We start from the raw sequence: 26,868 nt of genomic DNA, 5'->3' as shown, positions 1-26,868 counted from the left end.
ACATCAGTTTTGCTTTAGAGTGTGGCACCAAGGAGCACGAGAAAAACTGGTTAGTGAGAATTGGAGGAAACTTTCAGCTGGCTGGAATCAGACCTAGCCCAAAAGGAAGATGGTTGAGATTGCTGGAGTTCAGTCAGCTTATCTCTGGGACATGCCTGCACAAGATCCTCAGGGAACTGTCCTAGGCCCAACTATCTCCAGCAGCTTCAAATGATTTCCCCTTAACCGCAGCATCAGAAGTGAGAATCCTCGATGACTGAACAATGTTGAGCACAATCGGTAACGCCTCACATACTGAAGTAATTCGTGACCAAATTTAGCATTATCTGAACAATAGCCAGGCTTAGGCAGATACTTTGGGAACACTGCATTCAATTCTGGTCTCCCTGCTATGGGAAGGATGTTGTGCAACTTAAAAGGGTTCAGAAAAGATTTACAGGATGTTGCCAGGGTGAGGGGGTTTGGGCCACAGAGAGGGAGGCTGAATAGGCTGGGGCTATTTTCCCCTGGAGCATCGAAGGCTGAGGGGTGACCTTACAAAATCATGAGGGGCATGGATAGGACGAACATTCAAGGTCTTCTCCCCATGGTAGTACGGTGCATAGTTAGAGAGCATAGGTTTAAGATGAGAGGAGAAAGATTTAAAAGGGGCCTAACGGGCAACTTTTTCACACAGAGGATGGTGCGTGTATAGAATGAGCTGCCAGAGGAAGTGGTGAAGGCTGGTACAGTTACATCATTTAAAAGGCATCTGGATGGGTATACAAATAGGAAGGCTAATAGGGACAGGGACCGGGACCAAGTACTGGTAAGTGGGGCTGGATTAATTTAGGATATCTAGTCAGCATGGATGAGTTGAACTGAATGGTCTGTTGCTGTGCTGTATGACTGTAAAACTCTACGACTAAGTGGCAAGTAATGTTCACGTCACAACTAAATTCCCCATTATCAACATCTTGCAGATTACGATTAACCAGAAATTGAACTGGGCTAGCTGTACAAGTTGAGAGCAATTCTGCAGCAGGTGATCATCTTCTCAGCTCTGCAAAACTTGTCTACAAGACAATTCAGGAACATGATGGAATACCCCTCACCTATCTGAACGAGTACAGCTCCGACAATACCAAAAGCTTAACACCGGCCAGGACAGGCACCATATCTAATCCCTCTCCCAGTGCCACTTAAGTGTGTGTACCATCTACAAAGATGCATTGCAGAAATTCACCAAGGCTCCTTAGATACACCTTCTAAACTCAAAATCACTACCATGCAGAAGGATAATGGCAGCAGATACACAAGAACATCACACCACCTGCAATTACTTCTCAAAGTCAATCACCACCCTGGCTTGGAAATGTATCACTATTCCCCCAGTGTGGCTGAGTCACAATTCTGGAAATCTCTCCCTAACAGCTTTGTATCTGTACCTCAACCTAATGGAGTGTAGCAGTGCAAGATGGCAGTACCTCACCACCTTCTCAAGGGCAATGAGGGATGGTCAATAAATGCTGGCTTAGCCAACAGAACCCATATCCCACCATGTGAATAAATAAGATCAGAATTAGTTCTACTGCCAGTGTCTGTTATTCCAATCTTAATGCAGTTCATTTCCTGAGTGTCAGAGCTGAATAAATAGCCTAAACACCAAAGATAACAATTATTTTGGTGCATCAATTATAATCGATGAAAATTAATAACGGGACAGAAATAATTTTGATGCAAGCTGACTGCTTCTTGGTTTCATCCAAATGCAATGCACAGGGAGTTCAACATGAACGCGAGTCTGATAACTCACTTTCCATCTTAATTTCCCCCAATACAACAGAAAGATTCAAAACTTTGGAAGGTTATGCCTCAGGCTAAGCACAATGGAAAAAACCCTCCCTTTCATTTATCCCCACATTATAAATTAACAAAAATACACTGTTACTATGACAGAGGCCAAATGCAAGGGTGCATGGAGAACATGTTCAAATGAGACTTGAGAATCAGATAACAGTTAGGGGAGATAGAGGTCACGAGATGTGCCAACAATCCTGTTTCTTTATCAGTTGAATTTACTTATCTTCTCCCTGTGCAATTCGGTTAAATACAGGGCCAATATTTTCTTTATTGCAATTGCAAATATAGATCCAGCCTACATCACGGTGCAGAAACAGTCAATATTTAATTAATTAATTTGATGCATACACATTCACTTAAAAAAATTGCAGGGATTATCCTTTTCTTTAAGCTAGATTTGGTATGATTGCCAATACCATAGGAGATCTTGCAAGCAGAATTAGACCACCTTAACTTATGGTACTAAGGTCTGAAAAATGGATTGATTTTACTTCAAGTCCCTGTTTAAATTTGGAGCATACGGCCTTATTTTGCTTAGGGCTGTGGATATATCAGGCCTGGTATATGAACTTGGAGCTACATTTGCTTTAGTGCCATTTTGTATATGATCTGATCAGCCCATTTTGGACAATATTCTCCCAGTCATTGAGACTTTCTTTCAGATTGCTACTTCCCTCACTGACCTTTCCACTTGCAACTTCTCTCACTCACTGTCACTCTCAACACCCACTCCTGAGCCCTCACTCATAGTAAAGGTTTGGGAGGCAAGAGAGAGCGTGAGAAGCAATAGTTTGTTATAAAAATATGACTTTAAAGAGATAGCCTCTTTCCTGTTATAAATATCCATAAATAAAAGTACAAATACAAGATTGTACAGTATTTCAGCTAATAGGGTATGACATTATAAATTTTTCTGATGGGCAAGATTCTAAAGAACATATGGGAAAAATCTGATTTGTTTAAAGCTATTATTTAGAAGGTATACTTTTCAGGAATGCAACTACAACTTTAAATAAGCAATTTTTGTAGCTCCTTTGTGGAAATTTCAGCCGGCACTTAAATCTCAGCTCCTTTATTTGCCCAGTTATATTTAATGGAATTTTATTGAGGACTCTCAGTATGATTGTATTGTGTGACCAACCTGGTGACAATTGATGGAGACCATCAGTATGGCGCAGAACTTTCAAAAGTCATATCCTAAAACTTTAATTTAGCTGTGAAAAATTCTGTTCAATGTTTTCCTCATACTTAACTTTTTGATTGCAATATCTTTGTTAACATTAGTTATTAGTCAGAAATGAAAGAAAGTTTACTATTTGAATATTGTGTCAAGCCATGATGCTTACAAGCTTTTAAGTTGTTGCTGTAAGGAAAGCCAGCACAACAACAGATAGCTCAGGAACTGTCTTGACATATAGAAGTAAAACTCATTTACATTTAGTAATTGTATCATACATGTCCAAAGCTATTCTATACTGTGGCTAACTAAGTTTTGACTAAGAATTGTCAAAGCAACATTGTACATCCTAAAGTGGAAAAAAAAAGAAAGACATCTCCTGAAACTAGTTCATAATTTTATTCTTAAGTGACCCTTGTATTTGGTGGGCTGGGGAAGAAAGTGGAGGGAAAATATTTTGCACGTCACATTAAACTAGTTCTGTCAGTCAGTCAGTCAGTCTCCAGTCATACTAGTCTAGGCTATAACAAAATTTGACAGCAAGTCTTCCCAGACATTCTCTGCACTGGTATCAAGGAAGCTTTACAGGAACATCATGGTGGTTAAATGAGGCCACATGGCTCAAAGATGGTACTGCTAAGGAATACTTCCTTATTTTCTTGTGGAAGAAGAAACTATTTCAGTTGCTGTTTATGAAATACTCTTCCAAATGGTTACAACTGCCAAAACCACTACAAGAATATTCCTTGGAAGCTACTACTTTCGTTAGTGTCATGTAATTAACAATGTGGAGATCTCCATCTCCAGAAAACCATATTACCCACCTTCCTCTCTCGCCTCTAGAGCCACTGCTTCTACTTAAATCATCATCACTATCATAACGTCTCGGGTTATCGAAAAAGTATGCCCTGGAACTAAAACTGTGACTGTTGATCATTCCACCCGATCCCTGCAAAAAAAAAAAAAGATTTTCGGACAAAGGTTACAGCAGCCTTAGTTGTATTCAGGTCAATTACAGTTTACTCGAAAAAACACTGAGCAGCCAGAACGAAAAGAAATGCTGACAGGAGGTGCACACAGTCTTCCATAAATGTTATGATTAGTACCATGTAAAATTACATTTTGAAATGCTCACATTTTATTTTGAAACTTATTTTTACTACCTTTTCCATGGCATTTAAGGATTGACAAAATGTGGATTTCCCGGTGACAACCAGAACTCTCAACCAAATAAAAATTCAATTTTAAAAAATCCGCAAGCATATTGATAAAAAAAAAAGCCAATTTGCTTTTACATCTTCTGAATGAAATATGTTGCGTCACAAGAAAGGGGACCAACAGCATTGTTTTGGTTTATGACTAGTTAAAATAATGACTGTTTTAAGCAGAATTTACAAGTAACATGTTGAGTATGTTCTTGTAATAAAACCTGGGATTTCAGAGGCAAAACTACTGACATGTTTATAATAAGAGCAAGATAACGTATTTTAAATTCCTCTTCTACTTAACTGAAGTACACTCAGCTTTGCATAGAATATCAATTTTATAGGCAATTCAAATTGAGATTGATAAATATAATTTTTGAAGCCAAAATTTAGAAGACTCCTGAAATACTGGAAACATTATTTGTAACCTAAAATGTTACACACATGGGATAGCTGCTACTAATCTTGGGAGATACATACGATTCCGATAAAAGATAAATCGGACAGGAGGACAAGATTTAACCAGTTAGATGCTGGGATGAGAAAATTCACACTAAGTCTTGCAAGTAGTGATCATTATACAAATCTAAGCAGGCTTCAGATTTGGATTTCAAAATGTCACTACCGCAAATTTCAAAAGGGCAGATAAATATTGATTACATTAAACACATTGCAAACATTAAGTATTTCCCACTATTGGAAAACAGTCAAGTAATTTTTGCAAATCAAAACCACTGCATTCCCCTAAAAGGCACTCATGTAATTAGAAACCACGATCAATAAATGAGTTGTGGCATTATTAAACATTTTTAAAAAATACAAAAACGGAAATCCAGCAGATAAAGATTAATAAAAAGGAATACAAAGAAATAATGACATAAAGGAAAAGCATTGAATAAAACTAAGAAGAGATATCAAAGTTCATAGCAAAAATATATTTGAGGGATAAAGGAGAATGTGGAAAACAGAAATAAACAAAGCTTTAATAGACAAAAAAGAAATGACAACTTCTTAAATGAATACTTGTACTTGCTTACACAATTGTGCAAGCTGACTAAATATTCTTAGGATGTAAAAATAGTCAAAAAACTGTAATGATGGATTTGTGAAATATGACAATGGCTAAAAGTAATTGGAAAAACGAGCAAATCTCTAGTTCTCAATGGTTTCCCATTTAGTGATTAAAATAAATAGGTGAAGTGATATTAAATCCATTACTTGTAATTTTATAAAACACTTCTTTGGGAAATGAGACCTTGAAGTGGAAAATTAAAAATACCACACCATTTCTTCATTCCTGAAGAAACAAGGAACTACAGGCTTGTCAGGATATCAATTGTAGCAAATTTACTCACTGGATAAAAGGAGTGACTAAGCAGTTACACATGTAACAGTTGGTTAAAATAACTCAACATAGATAAATGAAGGATTATTTTACTAAGTGCTCAGGAGCTTTCTAGATCAAGCTTCGGATTTTCTGTTGGGGAAGGACATTTAAGAATATGGAACAAAGCAGTTAAAACAGACTTGAGGAACATAACAGCTACAATCCACTTTAATGGCAGGCCAGGTTTTAGGAGCTAAGTGGCACACAACTACATTGGTAGTCCTGTTCCTAGTACTTCCTTCCACAGAACAGATCAGAACATTAATGCTTTTAGTATTACATCGATTAAAGAAAAAAAAATCATAACATCTGCAACATGTTGTATGTCAATGAGAAACTGTGTTTACTATTTAAAAACAGTTACTTACCAGATTTTGATTTGGTCTCTGTACCCTGAAAAAAAACACCACCAAACTTGTAGGCAACAGCTCCCAAAGGAAGAGAATGATTCCAAATGCCACATAAGCTTGGTCACTGACTTTTTCAACATCTGCCTGTAAAACAAAACGTTAATGCAGCTTAATGCAATAGCAAGTCAATTAAAATGGAACACGTTTCTGAGATGGAAAAAGAACCTAATTAAAAATCCAATACATCCTCACACCCTGCTTCCTGAAGGACTCCATTCCATTGCCCAATTTTCTTTGTCACTGTCACATCTGTTCGCAGGGGAGGGCCTCAGAAATATCCATCTATTTCCTCAATGAGGAAACCATGGATCCTTACTTTCCACCCTACTAGCATCTGTATCCAAAGAATCATAATCCACCATTCCCACCACTTACATACATACTCTTCCCCGCCAACCCCAGTCAGCATTCCATAGGGACTGTTCCCTCTGGACACACTGGTCAACTCCTCCTCCAATCCCAACATCTCCTCAAACTCTCAAGGGATCTCCTTATGCAATTGTAGGAGGTTTAACAGTTGCCTGTTTATCTCCTCCCTCAGCACTATCCAAGGCCTCAGGCACATTCTGCAGATGAAGCAATCATTTACCTGCACCTCACTCAATCTACTTGATTATATTCATGATCTCCTTTATACTGACGAGATAAATTGCAGACTGCTTTGCGTAACACTATGCCCTGCCCATAAAAATTATCCCGAGGGTCCAGTTGCTTGCTACTTCAACATATTGCCATATTTCCATGCCTGCACCTAATTTAGGCTTGCTCCATTGAGGCTTAACACAAACTAGAGGAATACCACCCCACCTTCCACCCAGGTAACTTACAGCCTTCAGCACTCACTGACTTTAACAATTTCAGAACACGAACACTGCAACCTCAACACACGGGACACACCCCGGCCCCCTTCCCAACCTTCTCAACTTCTATGGTTTGTTATCTACGCCAAGGTCGTGTTTTGTATGGGTTGCTCCCAGCACAGACAGCCCATTTTCAACCTTTTACACTTCTCATTAGCACCCTACCTAACTTCCATCTGACTTTCTGAAGAAGGGTCTAGGCCTGAAATGTCAGCCTTCCTGATCCTCTGATGCTGCTTGGCCTGCTGTGTTCATCCAGCTCGACATCTTGTTATCCATATCTCTCTCTCTCTCTCTCTCTCTCTCCCCCCCCCCATCTTTTGTCTCCCTCTGGGCACTGTCTCCACATGCCTCCCTCCCACCTTCCATCATCAGTATAAATACCATCCAGCCCCAGCTATTTTCAGTTCTGATGAAGAGTTACTGGACTCAAAACATTTTTCTTACAGTGGCCAGGCCTTCTGACTTTCCCCAGCAATTTGTTTTTGTTTCAGGTTTCCAGCATCTGAAATTCTTTGTTTTCAATTTCTTAAAATATCAGCTAACATTGCATAAATATTAAGACAGTAAATCATATCATAGTAATGAGCATATTTCATTAAAATTAAAGCAAAAAGCATTGAATGTGCACACTACAGAATCCGAATGTGACCAGATATACTAAAATACTGCCCTGGCTGGATTCACATCCCGGTTCAGCATATCTGGTGTTGTAACAATCTTTTGTCCATTTGCCAAATATTACATTAACTGTGACTAATAGTTTGAATTGAACACTAAATGGGTTACAACAGCATAGGTATAGCATACTTCCAATGAGCTCTTGGGAATTTTAAATTTCAGTTATTCATTGCTAATGTACATTTTGTGTGTAAACAGCTTCTTCACTACTAAAAATGCAATGTGTCACATAACTATACAGCTATGCCTATCAGCAAATGAAAATTCTGGTAGTTCTGACAAGGAAAAACACCTTTGTAAATGTGTATACATCTACCTGATCAGACACATTGTACCAGCCATAGTTGAATGAACTGGGCCTATCTTCTGGAGCCATGAAGACCACAACGAGGTTATAGGAAGCCCTTGATATGTAAAGCAGGATCACTGCAGCACCCACAAGAGTGGCCTGACAAACAGAAGTCCCCTGAAAAGGAATGTAACACACATACACATTCATATAATTAAGCTGAACCACAGCTAAGTGCTGTCACCATTCATACTATTTCCGTTAAGGTAAAGCAAGATTGGTACCTGATGATATGTAGAACACTTTGTTACAGGATTAAGTAGCAAAAATAAGGACTGTCAGTACAAAAAAAAGGGAAAGCACTGGAGAAACTCAGCAGGTCTAGTGACATCCATGCAGATAAAGCAGAGTTAGCACATCAGGTCCAGTGACCCTTCTTCAAGACTGCATCTAAAATGTTAACTCTGCTTTCTTGTTGAGTTTTTCCAGGATTTACTGTTTTGTTTCACATTTTCAGCAACTGCAGTTCTTTAGGTTTTTTGGAAGAGATTCATTCAAATATTTATTGCTATAATTAGGATACAGATTGACATGGTTCATTTGTAATCTCAAACTAGTGCCTTCCTTCACTCATTGCATGGGCTCAAAATTAGGTGACTTTGGGCAATCCTTTCACTCACCAATAACACCTTACATAAAGCCTTGAAATCCACAGCTGGAATAAAGCTAACCTGTATTCAAAGGTTTGCTACTTTATTGATCCTAAGAATGATCATCACTGAAAAGAACAGTAAACTTCAAATCAATGCTGAAAGATGCAAGAAAACAACCCTACTAGCATTTTTCAATGTAACAGCAATACAAATTTCAACTTCACTCAAGGATAGACAACATTAGAGCATAACTAATTTACTCCCAAAAGTGAATAAAGCTGGACCTTTCATTTATATTTTAGAAGATGCAAGTGTGCACAAAGAAAGCAATTGGACTTTTACCTTGGACTCGAGATAAACATTTGCCGATGACATTTTTGCAATTTTGAAGATGCACACAGCCAACGAAATGGCACAAAGTACAAATAGGCTGTCATTGATGAGTACTCGAGCAAAAACGGTCCATTTCAACTGGCTTTCTGGCACATTTCCTTGGACAAGCACTGCACATGTGAAGTTCACCACCAGAAACAGAATGCTAGCAAATAAGAAACCTAGTCGCAATGGTATCCTGAAAATGTTAAAAAGGCAAGTAGTTAGAAACTGCTTATGTTACGACCATCTGTCGTTTAAAATGAGGTTCAATAAACAATTTGCATTAGTCATAATGTTGCTTCACAGGGACAGAGTTTCCAGAAGTGACAATCTCACACAGATTGTCACTCTGGTGCTTTTGTTAAAAAGAAGAAGGAACCCTATATTGAGGAGATTCTTCTCAGGGCTTCCTCAGAAACACCGAGGCATACTTCAATTCTGACTGATCTTAAGTAGCATAGAATAGTCAGTGTATGGCAAACCAAAAACTCCTTTCACAGCAGTCTGCTGCCGCAATCTGAAGTTTAAAAATCCAAACAGTAATGTTGACAGCGGCTATCAAAATGGGAGGTATGACATTAGGGTGCTGACAGGGTTGGGCACCAAATGTGTATATAAACGTATGTGTTGAGAGTGAGGCAAGTCTGTTTAATAGCTACTCAGGTATTTGACTGTGTTTACTAGGCTAGCATTTCCCATGTTACTTAATTTCATCAGAACCATTTGAAGTCTCTATTGTAATGGAGGCTAAAATTCAAAATTCCTGGGTGATTCCTTCAGATTGTGCTATGACGGGGATTCCGCAGGGTCCCCAAGTGCAACTCCCATCTATGGTGACATAAAGACTGTCTGTGGCCAGTGGAAACTCTGCTCCATGAGATTTTATTTCAGTAAACAAAGTCACAAGGGCACGTAATAAGTTTTTTTTGGGTAATTATACATTTATCAATTGAAAATATTGGGCAAGTTGCTTTAATATGCAGACAAAAATCACCCACACATACTGTTTTGTGAATATTCAGCTACAGTTGCAACTAAATTAAGTCTTTAAGTTATTTCCAAAGTGTGTTGAAAATGATCTTTCAAAACAAGCTTGTTTCTTTTGGCTACTCCAGCAACAAAAAAAACGTGTTCTTGGTACTCACTTGTATTTATTAAGTTCTGGAGAATATTTGGCTTTGGCCTTAAAAATAACCTGCAAAGACATACATGACATTGAAAGAAAAGCCAGCAAATACAAACAGTTTGAAATACATAGATATCTTTCTCAAAAATAATCAGAGGGAGTACCAGCTAACACTAAAAATTTGCATTGAGATCATACTTTTGATGTCAAGAGCTCAGAGGAGGAACCGACAGTTTGGAGTGGAAGAATCAATACTGAGAGATAGGATTAACTGGTATGTTGAGAGATGCAGATTAATCAGGAATAATCAGCATGGTTTTATTAAGGAAAGTCATATTTATTTACTAACTTATTTGAATTTTGAGAAACTAAGGAGGGTAATGCATTAGATGCCGTTCTAAATGGAGATTAGTAAAACATTTTAAATTATTCCACAAGGCAGACTACTAAGAAAAATTAAACTCTGGGATAAAGAGGATCCCTCCAGTGTGGAGACAGGCCATTTGGACCATACTGACCCTCCAAAAAGCATCCCTCCCAGACCCACCCACCCCTACCCTATCCTTGTAACCCTGCATTTCCCAAAGGCTAATCCATCTAGCCTGCACATCCCTGGACACGATAGGCAATTTAGCATGACCAAACCACCTATTCTGCACATCTTTGGATTGTGGGAGGAAACCAGAGCACCTGGAGCAAACCCACACAGACATGACAAGAATGGGCAAACTCCATACAGACATTTGCCCGAAGCTGGATTTGAACCCGGGTCCCTGGTGCTGTGAGGCAGCAATGCTAACCACTGAGTCTCCTTGCTGCTCCCAAGGGGCAAGCTGATCCAAAATTGGCTCACTGATAAGTAATGGATGGTGGATCTTTTCATGAGTGGAAATGGTTTATACTTGTTAATAAAAAAAGTGTGGAGCTGGATGAACACAGCAGGCCATGCAGCATCTTAGGAGCACAAAAGTTCTGATGAAGGGTTGAGGCCTGAAACGTCAGCTTTTGTGCTCCTAAGATGCTGCTTGGCCTGCTGTGTTCATCCAGCTCCACACTTTGTTATCTTGGATTCTCCAGCATCTGCAGTTCCCATTATCTCTGATCACATGGCTTATACTTGTGTCCCACAGGGCTCAGATCAAGGTGCCTTACTGCTTGTGGTAGACATTAACATTTTATGCTTAAAATGTGTGATAAACTTGCAGATGACATTAAAAAAAGGGTGTGTGGTAAAAGAATGGCTGCTGTTGACTACTGGAAGCTATCAATGGTTTGGTTGATTGGGAAGGAAAGTGGCAAATGGAATTTAATCTGGGGAAGGGCATGGTATGTAGTGGGGAGGGCAAATAGGAAACAGAAGGGAATGAAGCAGCATGAAGTGAAATACCATGCTGCACCTGTCCATGTGTTCCTGCGAATGGCAAGACAGGTGGATAAGCTGGTAGGAGGAGGAATATGGGATACTTTCATTCATTGGATGACACATTAAAAATATTAGAGAGGGAATGTAATGTTGGAACTGTATAAGGTAATGGTTTAGACCATAACTGGAGTGGCATACACAATTCTGGCTGCCACGTCACAGAAAGGACATAAAATTGCTGTAGGGAGATGACAGAAGGGATTTAAAAGAATGTTGCAAGTGCTTGAAAATTACACTCTGAAGAAAGATTGAATAGGCTAGGATGGTTTTCATTGGAACAGAGGAGGCTGAGGAATGAATGACTCAAAATGTACAAAATAATGAAGGGCTTGAACAGAGTTAACCCCTAGAATGAGGGGTCATTTATCAGAGTGTGCAGATTTAAGCCGATTGGTAGAAAGGGACAGGAAGAAAAACATTTTATTTTTAAAATTTTCATGGAGGGTGTCTGGAATTCACTGCCTAGTTTGAAGGTTTCTATCTAAACTGCCAACTCCTTTCAGACGAACCAGACCTGTGCCCCAAGCACTGTAGCCTACAAAGGTTACAAATCAAGTGCTGGAAAGTAGGGGGTAGAAAGTGAGGCTGACTTATCCATCTGGTGCAGACACACTGGGATGAATAGCCTCTCTTTGTTCTGTGAGTTTCCTATGGTTCTATGGAAGCATTAACAATGCCAGCAGAGTGGAAAGGAAAGCAGAGTTGGAAAGTCAGGAAAGGAGTTACTACTAATGAAATGAGCTTCAATGGGTCAAGGTTCAGGAATGGAGAGTAATTGGAACTTAGGGGAGAAAGAAAAAAAAAAGGGCAGTACAGGCCTGATTTTGTTGATGAAGGAATTCCTGAACTCCATACATTAACTTGAGATTATGGAGAGGACCATTGGTCACAGATGTTTCTAAGTGGTCTGTAGATAATTCTACAATTAGGTACAGCTTTGGGTGGAGATAGTAACGTACAACTTAACATGAGGGGTATTGATTACCATGACCAGATAACTGAAGTATGTCAGATGTAGATCATTTGGATTCTTACCACTAGGCTTGAGTCCTACTCCAGAGATGGCAGTGTAAAAACCACACACACTTAACCCTCCAGTGCAGAAATAAAAGGAGTGCTGACTGTTGAAAGTGCCACTTTTCAGACAAGTTGTTAAACAGAGGACTTATCTGCCTTCTCACAGACATAACAGATATCACAGCCCCATGAGATGGCAAGCAGAGGAACTGGCCCTGATACGCTGACCACTGTTTATCCTTCAAACAACATCACAAAAGAAATAAACTGATTTTTCACTAATAGTACTGCGGTAACACTTACTGCATGCAGTTTGACTGCCATGGTTCCAACAATAGTGACTACACTTCAACAGTATTTTGCTGGCTGTAAATAGCTGAAATATCTCGTAGTTCTGAATAGTAGTATATAAAAGCTAAGTCTTCAAAAATATGTTTTTAATTAAAAGTTTTAATGATTAGTGATATTTCCACAAACTGCTTCTTTTATTAAAAAAAAATTCATTTAGGGATGTGGGCATCACTGGCTTGGCAAGCATTTATTGCCCATTCCTAACTGCCCTCAACATGGTAGTGAGCTGCCTTTTTTGAACCGCTGCAGGATGCTCAGTGCAAGTGCATCCACAAACACTCTTAGGGATTGTGTTCCAGGATCTGGCAGTGAACAAACTGCAATTTATTTTCAAGACAAGATGGCAAGAACCTTGGAGAGCTTGCAGGTAGTGGCATTACTGAGTATGTGCTGCTGTTGTCTTTTTAGATGGTAGTGGTCATGGGTTTGGTGGGTTCTAAAGATCCTTGGAGCATTTCTGTCATGTATCTTGTAGACAGCACACCATGCTGCCACTGTTTGTTGATGGTCGAGGCAGTAAATGTTTGTGAATGTGGGGCAATCAACTGGGCTGCTTTGCCTGGATGGTCACAAGCTTTGAGCACGAATGGAACTGCACACATCCAGACAAGCAGGGTGTATTGCATTCTGATTTGTACACAATGGGCAGGCTTTGGGGAGTCAAGAACTGAGTTATGCACCGCAGTTACATGCTGCATAATTCTTGATCTCTACATAGCTTTCGTAGCCAGAGTAATTATATGATTCGGTTCAAGTTCCGGTCAATGGTAACTCCCTAGGATATTGAGAGCATGATTTATTGTTCACCACTGAATGCCAAGGAGTGAAGGTTGGACTCTCTCTTATTGTAGATAGTCTTTGTCTGGTACTGCAATGGTGCAAATGTCACTTAGCAATCGGTCCAAGCTAGATATTGTCTACATTTTGCAGAGTTTGGACATGGATTGCTCCAGTATCTGAGGAGTTGTCAGTGGTGCTGAACATTGTGCAAATCAACACTTGAAACCTTATGATGGAGGGAAGGTCTTGAAGAGGTAGCTGGATGGCTGGGCCTGGAACCACTACCCTGAATAAGTCTGCAGAGATGCCCTGGAGTGGAGATGACTAACATCCAATAAACACCCCAATTTTGCTTTGTGCCAGTAATGACTCCAAACATGGGAAAATTTTTGTTCCGATTCCTGTTCAGTCCAGTTTTGCTAGGTTTGCCTGATGCCAAATGCTGCCTTGATGTCAAGGGCTACCACTCTCACCTCACCAGTTCAGCTCTTTTGTCCATATTCAAACCGTAGCTGCAATAAGGTAAAGAGCTGAGTGGCCCTGGTAGAATTAAACTGGGCATCAGTACATGATCCAGTCTAGTTTCTGTGGATATCATATATCAGCCTCTTAATTTTTTAAATTATTTTGTTGTCTAAATACACATGAATGCTAGAGGAATTAGAAAAAAGGTACTAAAATTAGAAACTTATGGTAACATTAGGTATGTGTGGGTACTATGATGCAGAGGTTGGAAAAAATTAACATTCCAAAGATATAGTTTGCAGAAATAACAGTTAACAGAAAAAGAGAGTGTGTTTAATAGCATACCCTCTAACACAGAAAAACTACACTCAGACTGCATCCAAGCTTTGATCCCAGGTGCCCTACAGATTAAAGTCAATATAAAGAAGCTGATTTACTCTGCAAAGAGAAACAGTGAAAGAGACAGTAAGCATTTTAAGGGAGGTCTTCAAATTGACCAAACTATGAACCAAGAAAACTCAAGTGGTTTAGAGTCAGAGTTACAAATTGTATTGCAAAATTACTTCATGACCCAGGGCAATGAGTAAGCTTATCTTTTCCTCATGCAATTAATAACCAAGATAACAGACAGAAAATGAAAATCTTACAGATGTGGTGTTGAAAGAATGATCGAATTCCACATGATACAGGATTCAAACATACATGAGACCAGGAGCTAAATATACACCAATAAGGATGATGAAATTCAGAAAATGATTGTAGTTTTGTGAAGGGTAAGTGGACTAATATTGAACCTGCGGAGGAGGTACACTCCTAAAGTAAAAACTGAAAGACCTGCGGATGCTGTAAACCAGAAACAAAAACAGAAGTTTCTGGAAAAGCTCAGCATGTCCAGCAGCACCTGCTCTTAACATTTCGGGTCCGGTGACCTTCCTCACTTCTTTCAGTTTTAATTCAGTACTTAACTCACTGTCACATCTCTTCTAGGCATGTGCACCTTGAAGAAGTTCTGCTCCACTCTCCAACGGGATTTCCATTTCAATGTTTTCTTGCCCACTGACAGTAATTTCACTGTCACGCCTGGTGTTTGACCAAGTATTTGCTAAAACTTGTTTCCATAGCCATATCACATTCCTCAGCGATTGCAGCTCAAAAACTTACCCCACATGAATTCAAATTGAAGCTTCATCCCTTGTGTTTTGAATCCTCCCAGGATCACAGGTATCTGCATGACGTTCACCGTCCCACAGACAGCTGCTCTCACCGTATCCAGAGATCCACCTCAGTGCTTTGCAGTGTCACATGGGCACTCTCACTCTCTCTCTACAACAGCATTGCGTCACACTGGCTCAGGGCTACACTACCCTGCAGTTCCACTTCAACCTCCAGCTCATTTGTCAGATGAATCAGAAACTTGTTTTTTGCCTTTCAGGCATCCAGGCCCACAAGATGCAACAACTCAAAAGATCTCCATGGCTCTCTGGAACCTTCCTCCCCTCCAACTCCATCCCCTCCCCCAACCCCACCTCCTGTCCAGTGTTCATCATCCTTCCACTCTCCCTCCAGACTTTTACCTGCATTTGATCTGTTCATTGAGAACTGTTCCGAGTAAGGGTCACCAGACCCGAAACATTAACTCTTATTTTTCTTCACAGATGCTGCCAGACCTGCTGAGCTTTTCCAGCAACTTCTGTTTTTGTACACTCAAGTACTGGCCTAAACAAATACAACCCTAATTTGATTAACAAGTCAAAATTCAAGTTGAAAAGAAAGATACAATAACTAACCTGAAAGTGCTAAAACAGGCTAAAAATATGAAAACCAAGGCTGCAAAGTGATTTGTAATAAAAATATAGAGACAGGAGCACTACATTTATTTAACACTTTAAAGTCAGCTCCGCCAGTTGGGGATAGCCGGGGGGGGGGGGGGGGGGGGGGGGGGGAGATTGAACTTAAAATGTTTGAAATAGAATCGTGAACATTTAATTAAGGAGGAATCCTGGAAAAGCTAAAAAAAAACTTCAAGAAAGTAAATACCTTGTCTACAACAGCTTGCTTTTATATCATGTCTTCCACATACAGAGGAGAGCATACTTCACTCAAAGTGAAATTACATGGAAATCGATGTCCAGCCAAAGGTACAACACAGCACCAAAAAGACCCACCTAAAGCTTGGTCAAAGGAAATAGGAGAGAGAAGAGTCTTAAAGTAGACAACTGAGATGGAGAGGCTGATGGGATTTCAAGGATAAGTAAGGAGCAAGGCAAGGCAATTGGGCCCCTCAACTCTGCTTTGTGCCCAATAAGACTGTAGCTAATCAGATTACAACCTTATGCCCATAACCTTTTACTCCTTTGCCTATGAAGATTCTACCCACTTCTGCCTCAAAAATATTCAAAGATCTGTGTCCATTGCCTTTGAGGGAGAGAGAGATTTAAAGATTCATGGCCCTCAAAAATAAAACTGACATCTTTTTCTTAAATGGGCAATCATGTTTCCTGAAGCAGTGGCCACCTATTCCAAAATCTGATTAGATGAATTATGATTTCCATAGCTACCTGACAAGACCCCTTGGGGACCTGTACTCTTCAAAATCAAGTTGCCTCTTACTGTTTGACTCTTGAGCAGATACAAGCTTGGCCAATCCAACCTTACCCATAAGACAGCCTGACCATTTGAAGCGTGAAGCAATTAAGTATAGGGCAGTATGGCTGCTACACATGCAAAAATAGCCCATGATATCAGCTAGCCAGGAGCTAGGAAGCTGCATCAGGAGCAATTATTCAAAATGCTGGGGAAAGACTGGGAGACTGCAGGGAATGCAAGAGAGGAGCTGGTGGTGAGGAGAGAACAAAATGAAACTTTTATTCTGTCTGGCAGGTTACTTCGTTTTCATACCCAGACAGCTGCTTCCCATCACTTGAGGTGTCAGTTTTCTACTTGCTAATTGTACCACAGGACACTAGCAAGGCTTTTCTTAATTGCTTCTAATGCATTTAGATAATTCCTTAAATAGGATCAAAACTGTACACAAAACTCCTGATGTAGTCTCAATAGTGCTCTCTATGATGCATACACTTTCTACTTTTCTATTTAATTCCTCATGAGCTTTCCCAATTATTTTCTGTACCTCCATACCAGTCTCTTCCAAATTATGCATTAGAACACCCAGATCCCTCTGCATGTCAGAGGTCCGCAATCTCTCACCACTAAATGATGGGCTGGGTTTTCCAAAGCATGACAATCATAGATACAGGAATGAAGTGATAATCTGACTATGTTAAGACAGTGTGTTGCATTTCTGGTCACTGATTCTGTTCACAGATTCTGCAGAAATGGAGACTGTACCTTCTGTGTAACTATACCTATGGTGAGCAGTATAGTTAGGGGAAGCCAAACCAGTCACTTTTTCACCACAGCAGTTGCTATATCTGGTTTCATTGGCCATTAGCACTGGCATCCCCATTGATAGCTCCTCCGAAAAAACCTCTCTCTAGGATTAGGTTAGCAGGTTGGTAGGCCACTAAAGGCAACAGGAAAGTGATCAGGGGTCTGGGACAGGTTGGAGTAGGGGTATGTGGTCTAGCCCACAGAGGGGAAAGTCAGTTCCTGGGTGGGTAGAAGGTTCACAGGGGTTCGACAAGTCCTGCGGTGGCAGTATGGACTGCTGGGTGCAAGGGGAAAGGCTATGGTGTTATGTCTCAGATGGACAGGGCTCCCAGGAATGTGGGTGTTGAGTTCAAAGCGTGGGGAGTGTTGATCACAATCCTTGGGCTATAAGAAGTCAGGAGAATGGTGTTGGACAAGAGAGGGGTTGTGAAGTAAGTGGAGGGAGAACGTCAATTTAACAGTTACCTAGGAGTTAGGCGAGGTTTTTAAAAATGGTCTTAACCTTTGCCTGGGTGAGGGGCTACAACTTCAGGCATGGTACAGCTAAAAGGCGTCCCCCCCAAGAATGATAAGAATGCCAAGGAGGTTACAGGATGACCATTTTAAACACAAACCTTTGGAGGACCAAATGCCAATGCTTAAAAGGACACAGTACTTAATATATGCAACTTGGAAAGATGTGGGATACATGCAGTTTTTGGATGAGCTGAAGTTTAAAGTATGGAGAATGGCAGCCTTAGCAGGAGGATATTGCCACAGTGAGAGGGCAATGGAACCATTACATCTGTTGGCCTGAAGCAGTTAAAGCTGTTTTTTTGGGATGGAAGATATTGAATTGGAAAATTGACTCAGGGCCAATTGGGATGTCATCGGCTGTGATAATGGTTGGGAAAGATGGAGTTAGCAGTAAGATCGCAGGGTTTCAGAGTAAGGATCAGAGACAATGGCTGTATTCTTTCCAATATTTACAGGAAAAAGGAGACAAGATTCAGGACGAAATTCCACAATGCTTAGGCAGCTGGAGATATAGTCATAAATGGTATGAAAGGTAGGAGGCAGGGAGAAGCAGAGAAGATTATTGAACTAGATAAGGTTCAAGAGATAAAATGAAGACAGGATGAAAGGCAAGCTGTTTGACAAGACAGAGGCAATGATATGGTGGAGATGAAGAACTGTGACTAGTGTACACCGACACCACAACTGGGCAACAAAATGCTCTACATGTTAAAAAGACTTAAACTGACAGGACAGAGCAACAAAGCAGACTTCTTAAGAATGAAACCTGAAGGAACCAAGACACCCAGATTCTACAGCCTCCCAAAAGTGCATAAGCCAGAAGTACCCCTTAGACCCATAGTCTCCCTACCAGGCACTCCATCACACAGGTTAGCCAAGGAACTACAAAAGGTGACTCAGGCACCTAGTCAATAAATCACCCCAAGAATTTCTCAAGTCCAAAGACATAAGAATAGATGATGAGGGGACCATGATGTCGTTTGATGTCACTGCCCTATTTACATCATTAGACATACCACAAGCAAGGGAAACAATGATAGTACTACTGGAACAAGAGCAGGACCCCAGTGAAACCATCTCCACAGACAACATGCTCAAACTACTGGACCTATGCCTCACCAGCCACTTCACTTTCAACAGCCAAACATACGACCAAGTCAAAGGGACACCCATAGGATCACCTATCTCTGGACTCATAGCTGAGGCAGCGATGCAAAGACCAGAAAGGACAGACCTTCCGCTAAACCTGAACTGTGGATAACACTTTTGTCATCATTAAACAGACCAAACTAGAGGAGACACACACAAACTAATAAACAACACCCTCACCAGAATCAAATTCACCAGAGAGGAGAAGAACAAACTCCCTTTCCTGGACGTCATGGCAGGGTGTGAGACATGGGGAACTCCAAACGAAAATACACAGAAAAGCCACACACACAGACCAGGTACAAAACATCAACCACCCCAGCACACACAAAGCTGCATGCAAACACTATTTAAATGGGCAGCAACACGGAACTACGTCAAGCGGAAGAATACCTCTTCCAGGCTTTCAAGGGTAATGGATACCCAAAAAGCTGGGTCAGAAGATGCCTACATGAACAACATCAGGAAGAAACCACACGGCCCGACACACTCATCACACTACCCTACATCAGGAGCATATCGGAACTAACCACAAGGCTGCTACAACCGCTGGGCAGCAGAGTGGCACACAAGCCCACATCAACCCTAAGATCTACTCCCCGCCATGGACAGGCCAATGTCATCTATAAAATTCCCTGCAGAGACTGAGAAACACTATATTGGACACACAGGTTAGAAACTAACAACAGTACATGAACAGCAACTGGCTATAAAAACACATGACCAATACTCACTCATCTCAATCCACATGGATATGGACAACCACCAATTCGACTGGGACAACACCAACATCCTGAGACAAGCTGAGCAGAGACAGGAATTCCTAGAAGCCTGGCACTTCACAAAGAAAGCCATTAATAAACATACAGAACTCGACCCCATACACACACCACCACAAAGGAAAACCGGAAGTGAGGCAATCCAGCTCTACGGACTCGAGAGTTTGAAAACCAGGCGGAAAAGCGCCGACGCTTCATTGGAGGCTGCACTGATGTTGTTAACCAGCATGGTAATGTCTGCGGAACAAAAAACCAGCTTGGCAAGCCAAACAAACTCAACAAGTTATACTTAATTTTATGTGTGGATAATGTGTAGATGAAGATGGGTAGTAGGTCATAAGTAGTTTATATGTAAATGTAGGTACTGGGTTGCTGGAAGAGAAGCATTTTGGAGCTGATCTGGCTTTCAATTGAGAATGATTGTTTGGATAAAAATAATATGCAAAGTTATATGGGGGGGGGGAAAATCAGGAGACTGTCATAAGATAAATGACGTTCATTTAATGAACTGGTGCATGCATATTGGACTGAACGGCCTCTCTACGAACTCTAATATTGTCATTCTGCAATGAGAGTTGTGGAGGTCAGTTTCATTAAGTTTGATGAGAAGCCGGAGTCTTAAAATGCATAAAGATGGATATATCTGCAGGACCTTGAGCAGGTGTACCAACAGGTGAGGTGCTGGAAGACTGGAGGTGACACCATCTCAGAAAGGTGGCAAGGAAAAGCCGGGGAACTATAGACCTGTGAGCCTGACATCAGTGATAGTAGGAACTGTGACGCTGGAGAATCTGAGAATTTCACGGTGTGAACCTGGATGAACACAGCATGCCAAGCAGCAGAGGAGCAAGAAAGTTAATGTTTTGGGTCAAGATCCTTCTTCAGTCATGGGCAAGTTGATGGAGGGAATCCTGCAGGACTTGCATGTATTTGGAGAGGCAAGGACTGATCAGGGTTGTCAACATGGCTTTGTGCGTTGAAATTGTATATCACTAACTTAATTAAGTTTTTTGGAGAAGCAACAAAGAGGATTGACAAGGACAGAGTGGTGGACGTGATCTATATGGAAATCAGTAAGGTGTTCGACAAGGTTCCTCATGGTAGGCTGGTTAGCAAGGTTAGATCATATGGAATACAGGGAGAACGAACCATTCAGAAACAGAATTGGCTCGAAAATATAAGACAGAGGGTAGTGGTGGAGAGTTGTTTTTCAGACTGCAGGCCTGTGAACTGCGGTGTGCCACAAGGATCTCTGCTGGGTCTGGTGCTTTTGGCCATTTATATAATGATTTGGATGTAAACGTAGAAGGTATGGTTAGTAACTTTGCACATGACACTGCAATTGGAGGTGTAGTAGACAGAGAAGAAGGTTACCTCAGAGTACAATGGGATCTTGATCAAATGGGCCAACAGGCCGAGGGCTGGCAGATGGAGTTTAATTTAGATAAATGTGAGGTGCTTCATTTTGCAAAGGCAAATCAGGAGCAGTACTTGTACACTTATTAGTAAGGTCCTGGAAAGTTTGCTGAACAAACAGACTTGTGTAGGTTCATAATTCCTTGCAAGTCAAATCACAAGTAGATAGGATAGTGCAGATGGTAATTGGTATGCTTGCCTTTATTGGACAGTGCATTGAGTATAGGCGTTGGGAGGTCATGTTGTGGCAGTACAGGACATTGGTTAGGCCATTTTTGGAAAGCTGCATGCAATTCTGGTCTCCCTGCTGTAGAAAAGGATGTTGTGAAACTTGAAAGGGTTCAGAAAAGATTTACAAGGATGTTGCAAAGGCTGGAGGGTTTAAGCCGTAGGAGAGGCTGTATAGGCTGGGTCCATTTTCGCTGGGACGTTGAAGGCTGAGGGGTGACCTTGGGAGGTTTATAAAATCTAGAGTGGCATGAATAGGGTAAACAGACAAGGTCTTTGCCCTGGGGTGGGAGCGTCAAAAAACTAGACGGCAGAGGTTTAAGGGGACAGGGGCAAGATTTAAAAGGGACAATAGGGGCAACTTTTTCCACACAGAGGGTGATGCGTGTATGGAATGAGCTGCCAGAAGTAGTGGTGGAGGCTGGTACAATTACGACATTCAAAAGGCATCTGGACAAGTGCATGCATACAAAGGGTTTAAGAGGGATATGCACCCAAAGCTGGCAAATGGGACTCCATTTATACAGAATATCTGGTTGGCATGGACATGTTGGACTGAAGTATCTATTTCTATGCTGTACATTTCTATGACTCTTAAATGACAGGTGCTGGGAAGGATAATACAGTCAACAGAACAAAAGGTTTCAGGGTCAAAAGAGAAATAACGTATTATGAGTATACTTAATGAGAATGTGATCTGACATTAATTAGGGTCATTTGAGTGCTGTCAATGGAAGAAATTCCATTGAGGACATTCAAAGCAAGTGGTGGGAATACATTCCTGAGCTTTCAAAGCATTGGCTGAAGGCAGCCTGGCAGCTTGTATGGACAGGAGAGGTTAGGGAGAGTTGTTTTGATATGAGCTGATGCCTGACTGAGGAGGGATAGAAGAAATTAGCTGAGCAGAGGGAATTATTCAGAGTCAAAACACAAGTCAGGAAAGGATGCTGGATGGTCAAAAGGCTAGCTGGTTTCAGGGGCAAGTGAATAGGAGGTAGATTCCATAGTGAAAATTAAATTCTGCTTTTGATCTGGAGGAAGATAAATTGGTGTATTTTGTTCATAGTGAGAGACCATGCAGAACACCAAGAATTTGAAGTATTTATACTAAAAGCAAGAGTACAGGGACAAAAATGTAACAAAAAGATGTAAAGGCAACTTTGGCTCTCTCTCAGTGGGGTTGGAATTCAAAGAGAGGAAGTGATTCATTGCAATGCAATGATCAAGTCCTATCCGAGTACTGCTTTCAGATTGGGCAACACATCAAAGGAGCAATATATTGGTCTTGGAAGTCTGCAGGATAGATTCACCAGAATGATACCAAGAGGTTAAACAAAGTACAGCTTGCAATAAAGCCGGTTTACATCACATGGCTCCTTTTTAAAAAGCAGCATGGTAGCTGATCTAATTTGAGTATTTCAGATAATAAAGCAATTCAATAGGATGTATGTAGAAATCATTTGCTCTGGTATGGGACTTTAGATAATCTTAAAATTGGGGACAAAAATGAATGCAGGAGAAAGTACTTACTAGGTCAATGGATAGAAGAACTTTAACTCACTCCACAGAAGGCTGCGAGTGTGAACTCAATTGAATTTTCAATACTGATGAGATTTTTGGATAAAAGAAATAAAATGTGAAATGAAGGCAGATATAATAGGAAATGAGATACAGATCAGCCACGATCTAACTGAATGATAGAGCAGGCTGTTCACAAGGATAAGATGTGCTTTGAAGAGGAGAGAAAAGAGAAAGATAGAGGAGGCCAGGGATATCAGGAACTACTGATGCTGGAGAATCTGAGATAACAAGGTGTGGAGCTGGATGGACACAGCAGGCCAAGCAGCACAGCAGCAGGAAAGATGAAGGATCTAGGCCCGAAACATCAGCTTTCCTACTCCTAAGATGCTGCTTGGCCTGCTGTGTTCATTCAGCTCCACACCTTGTTATCTTCGGTGAGACCAGGATTAGGTTTAATGAGCAAGAGGAAATTTGAACAACTTGCTCGAGTATTTATTGGCTGTTATTCCAGGATGCTTGGTGTTCTTTGTAAGGAGGAGGATGGAGAGGAGCAACAAAGTGGATTTTGTGATATGATCTTAGAATCATTAAGCAGTTTTGGCAGAAGAAAAAAAGCTCACTGGTGGTTAAAGAATGGTGGTGGTTATTTGACCCAATACACATTTGTCAGCTTTTTAAATTAATAATCTGTTTATGGTGCCCTACCATTTTCCATAGGGCTATAAATTTGACCCCTTGTGATTTTAACAATTCCTTCTTAAAATTTATTGAATATGCTTCTACTACCTTGAGACATTGGGTTGTGATGACGTGTTGTGTAAAAAGAAATCTCAGATTGCTGCTTGTTCTTTTGGCAATTATTTTAATAGCCATTCTCTGGTTCATGAGCCATCTACTACGAGAAAGTTTATCCATACTTACCAGTAGGGTTATTAACTTTGAAGACATCAGTTAAATCTTAGATTAAATTTTTTTCTGCTCGAGAAACCATTACTTCTCAAATGACTGGAGTTCCAGCGGACTCGTGTCTCTACAAATCTAGCTAAGTGTGCTTGAACACTACTTTAAATTTGTATTATTTAGTTTGTTTTAGGTTCCTTCATTCCTCCTACTAAAATCAATTCCTTCACATTTCCATTTGTTGATTTGTATTGTCCATGTGTCTGCTCATTTCACCAATCAATCCTTCTGAAGTCGCTTCATACTCTCCTCACTTTTTACAAATTCCAAGTCTTATGCCAACTACAAGATTTGAAGATATGCTCTGTATATCCAATTCATTGGTGATAGAGGGCTAAATTACACCTTTCAGGCATAGCCTAGTGAGCACCCTCTGTCGTTAAACTCATGGTCATGAGACAATGAGTTTGTCTCATTGCATCTTGGGAACAACCGCTATTGGGAGAGCAAAAGCTTTACTGATAAAGGAACAAATAATGGAAGGGAATGACCGAAATCATTGGGAGCTGCCGATGCATCATGAAGAACAAAAACCTAAATGTGCCAGACATTGGAGTTTGATAGTACCTTTTGGTCACTTAAGGAATAATGGTAAAACCAAATTAGAAGTCAGCATGTCAAGATACTCACTAAAGTTGAACAGTTAGCTCTTTATCACCAAAGTGGCCTATGTATTATTGGGTCCACATTATCACAAAGTAGGCAAAGTAAGTGGTATTGTAGGAAGTACAAGCATATAAGGATGGGTTGCATCTGAACTGGAAGGGGACCAATGTCCTGGGTGGAAGGTTTGCTCGAGTAGTTCGAGAGGGTTTAAACTAGTATGGCAGGGGGGTGGGAACCTGAGCTGTATACCAGAGGTGAGCGTTGATGCAGGTGAGGCAGTAGCAAGAGGTAGACCAGCTAGTGGGAAGGATTTTCCTGGGAAGGAACCAAGGGATCGGTTAAAGTGTGTTTGCTTTAATGCAAGGAGTATCAGGAATAAAAGTGATGAACTTAGAGCATGGATCAGTACCTGGTGCTATGATGTTGTGGCCATAACAGAGACATGGGTTTCTCATGGGCTGGAATGGTTGCTGGATATTCCAGGGTTTAGAACATTTAAATAGAATAGGGAGGGGGGAAAAAGAGGAGGGGGTGTAGCACTACTAATCAGAGAGGGTATCACAGCTACAGAAGCTTCCATTGTCGAGGAAGATCTGCCTACTGAGTCAGTATGGGTGGAAATTAGGAACAGCAAGGGAGTAGTCACCTCGTTAGGGGTTTACTACAGGCCCCCCAATAGCAGCAGGGAGATTGTAGAAAGCATAGGTCGACAGATTTTGGAAAAGTGTGGACGCAGTAGGGTTGTTGTAATGGGTGACTTTAACTTTCCTAATATTGATTGGAACCTCCTTCGAGCAGAAGATTTGAATGGAGCTGTTTTTGTAAGGTGTGTTCAGGAGGGTTTCCTAACGCAGTACGTTGACAGGCCGACGAGGGGAGAGGCCATTCTAGACTTGGTGCTCGGAAACGAGCCGGGGCAGGTATCAGATCTTGTGGTGGGAGAGCATTTTGGTGATAGTGACCATAACACTCTCTCATTCTACATAGCTATGGAGAAGGAGAGGATTAGGCAGAATGGGTGGATATTTAATTGGGGAAGAGGAAACTATGATGCGATTAGACACGAGTTAGGAAGCATGGACTGGGAGCAGTTGTTCCATGGTAAGGGAACTATAGACATGTGGAGATGGTTTAAGGAACAGTTGTTGGGAGTGATGAGTAAATATGTCCCTCTGAGACAGGCAAGACGGGGTAAGATAAAGGAACCTTGGTTGACGAGAGCGGTGGAGCTTCTAGTGAAAAGGAAGAAGGTAGCTTACATAAGGTGGAGGAAGCTAGGGTCAAGTTCAGCTAGAGAGGATTACATGCAGGCAAGGAAGGAGCTCAAAAATGGTCTGAGGAGAGCCAGGAGGGGGCACGAGAAAGGCTTGGCAGAAGGAATCCGGGAAAACACAAAGGCATTTTACACTTACGTGAGGAATAAGAGAATGGTCAAAGAAAGAGTAGGGCCGATCAGGGATAGCATAGGGAACTTGTGTGTGGAGCCTGAGGAGGTAGGGGAAGCCCTAAATGAGTTTTTTGCTTCTGTCTTTACGAAAGAAACGACCTGTGTAGTGAATGAAACCTTTGAAGAGCAGGTGTGCATGCTGGAATGGATAGAGATAGAGGAAGCTGATGTACTGAAAATTTTGTCAAACATTAAGATTGACAAGTCGCCAGGCCCGGATCAGATTTGTCCTCGGCTGCTTTGGGAAGCGAGAAATGCAATTGCTTCGCCACTTGCGAAGATCTTTGCATCCTCGCTCTCCACTGGAGTCGTACCTGAGGACTGGAGAGAGGCAAATGTAATTCCTCTCTTCAAGAAAGGAAATAGGGAAATCCCCGGCAATTATAGACCGGTAAGTCTCACGTCTGTCGTCTGCAAGGTGTTAGAAAGGATTCTGAGGGATAAGATTTATGACCATCTGGAAGAGCATGGCTTGATCAAATACAGTCAACACGGCTTTGTGAGGGGTAGGTCATGCCTTACAAACCTTATCGAGTTTTTTGAGGATGTGACTAGTAAGGTTGATGAGGGTCAAGCTGTGGATGTGGTGTATATGGACTTCAGTAAGGCATTTGATAAGGTTCCCCATGGAAGGCTCATTCAGAAGGTCAGGAGGAATGGGATACAGGGGAACTTAGCTGCTTGGATACAGAATTGGCTGGCCAACAGAAGACAGCGAGTGGTAGTAGAAGGAAAATATTCTGCCTGGAAGTCAGTGGTGAGTGGGGTTCCACAGGGCTCTGTCCTTGGGCCTCTACTGTTTGTAATTTTTATTA

General features: G+C 41.1%; 1 protein-coding gene across 2 annotated transcripts in view; it reads right to left on the bottom strand.

Annotated features, from left to right (window-relative positions):
- gpr137c (G protein-coupled receptor 137c) overlaps window positions 1-26,868 on the bottom strand; it is a 42,471-nt gene that overhangs the window by 5,768 nt on the left and 9,835 nt on the right. For both annotated transcript variants that reach the window (XM_048538042.2, XM_048538041.1), the window contains exons 2-6: window positions 10,025-10,074; window positions 8,847-9,075; window positions 7,879-8,028; window positions 5,980-6,105; window positions 3,844-3,968 (exon numbers count right to left, since the gene is read on the bottom strand). In XM_048538042.2, the coding sequence (XP_048393999.1) occupies window positions 3,844-3,968; window positions 5,980-6,105; window positions 7,879-8,028; window positions 8,847-9,075; window positions 10,025-10,074 (680 nt within the window). The remainder of the gene's footprint in view (window positions 1-3,843; window positions 3,969-5,979; window positions 6,106-7,878; window positions 8,029-8,846; window positions 9,076-10,024; window positions 10,075-26,868) is intronic.

The sequence above is a fragment of the Stegostoma tigrinum genome, chromosome 10 (assembly GCF_030684315.1).
Source record: "Stegostoma tigrinum isolate sSteTig4 chromosome 10, sSteTig4.hap1, whole genome shotgun sequence".
Lineage (NCBI taxonomy): Eukaryota > Metazoa > Chordata > Chondrichthyes > Orectolobiformes > Stegostomatidae > Stegostoma > Stegostoma tigrinum.
This window is presented reverse-complemented; position numbering and strand designations above follow the sequence as displayed.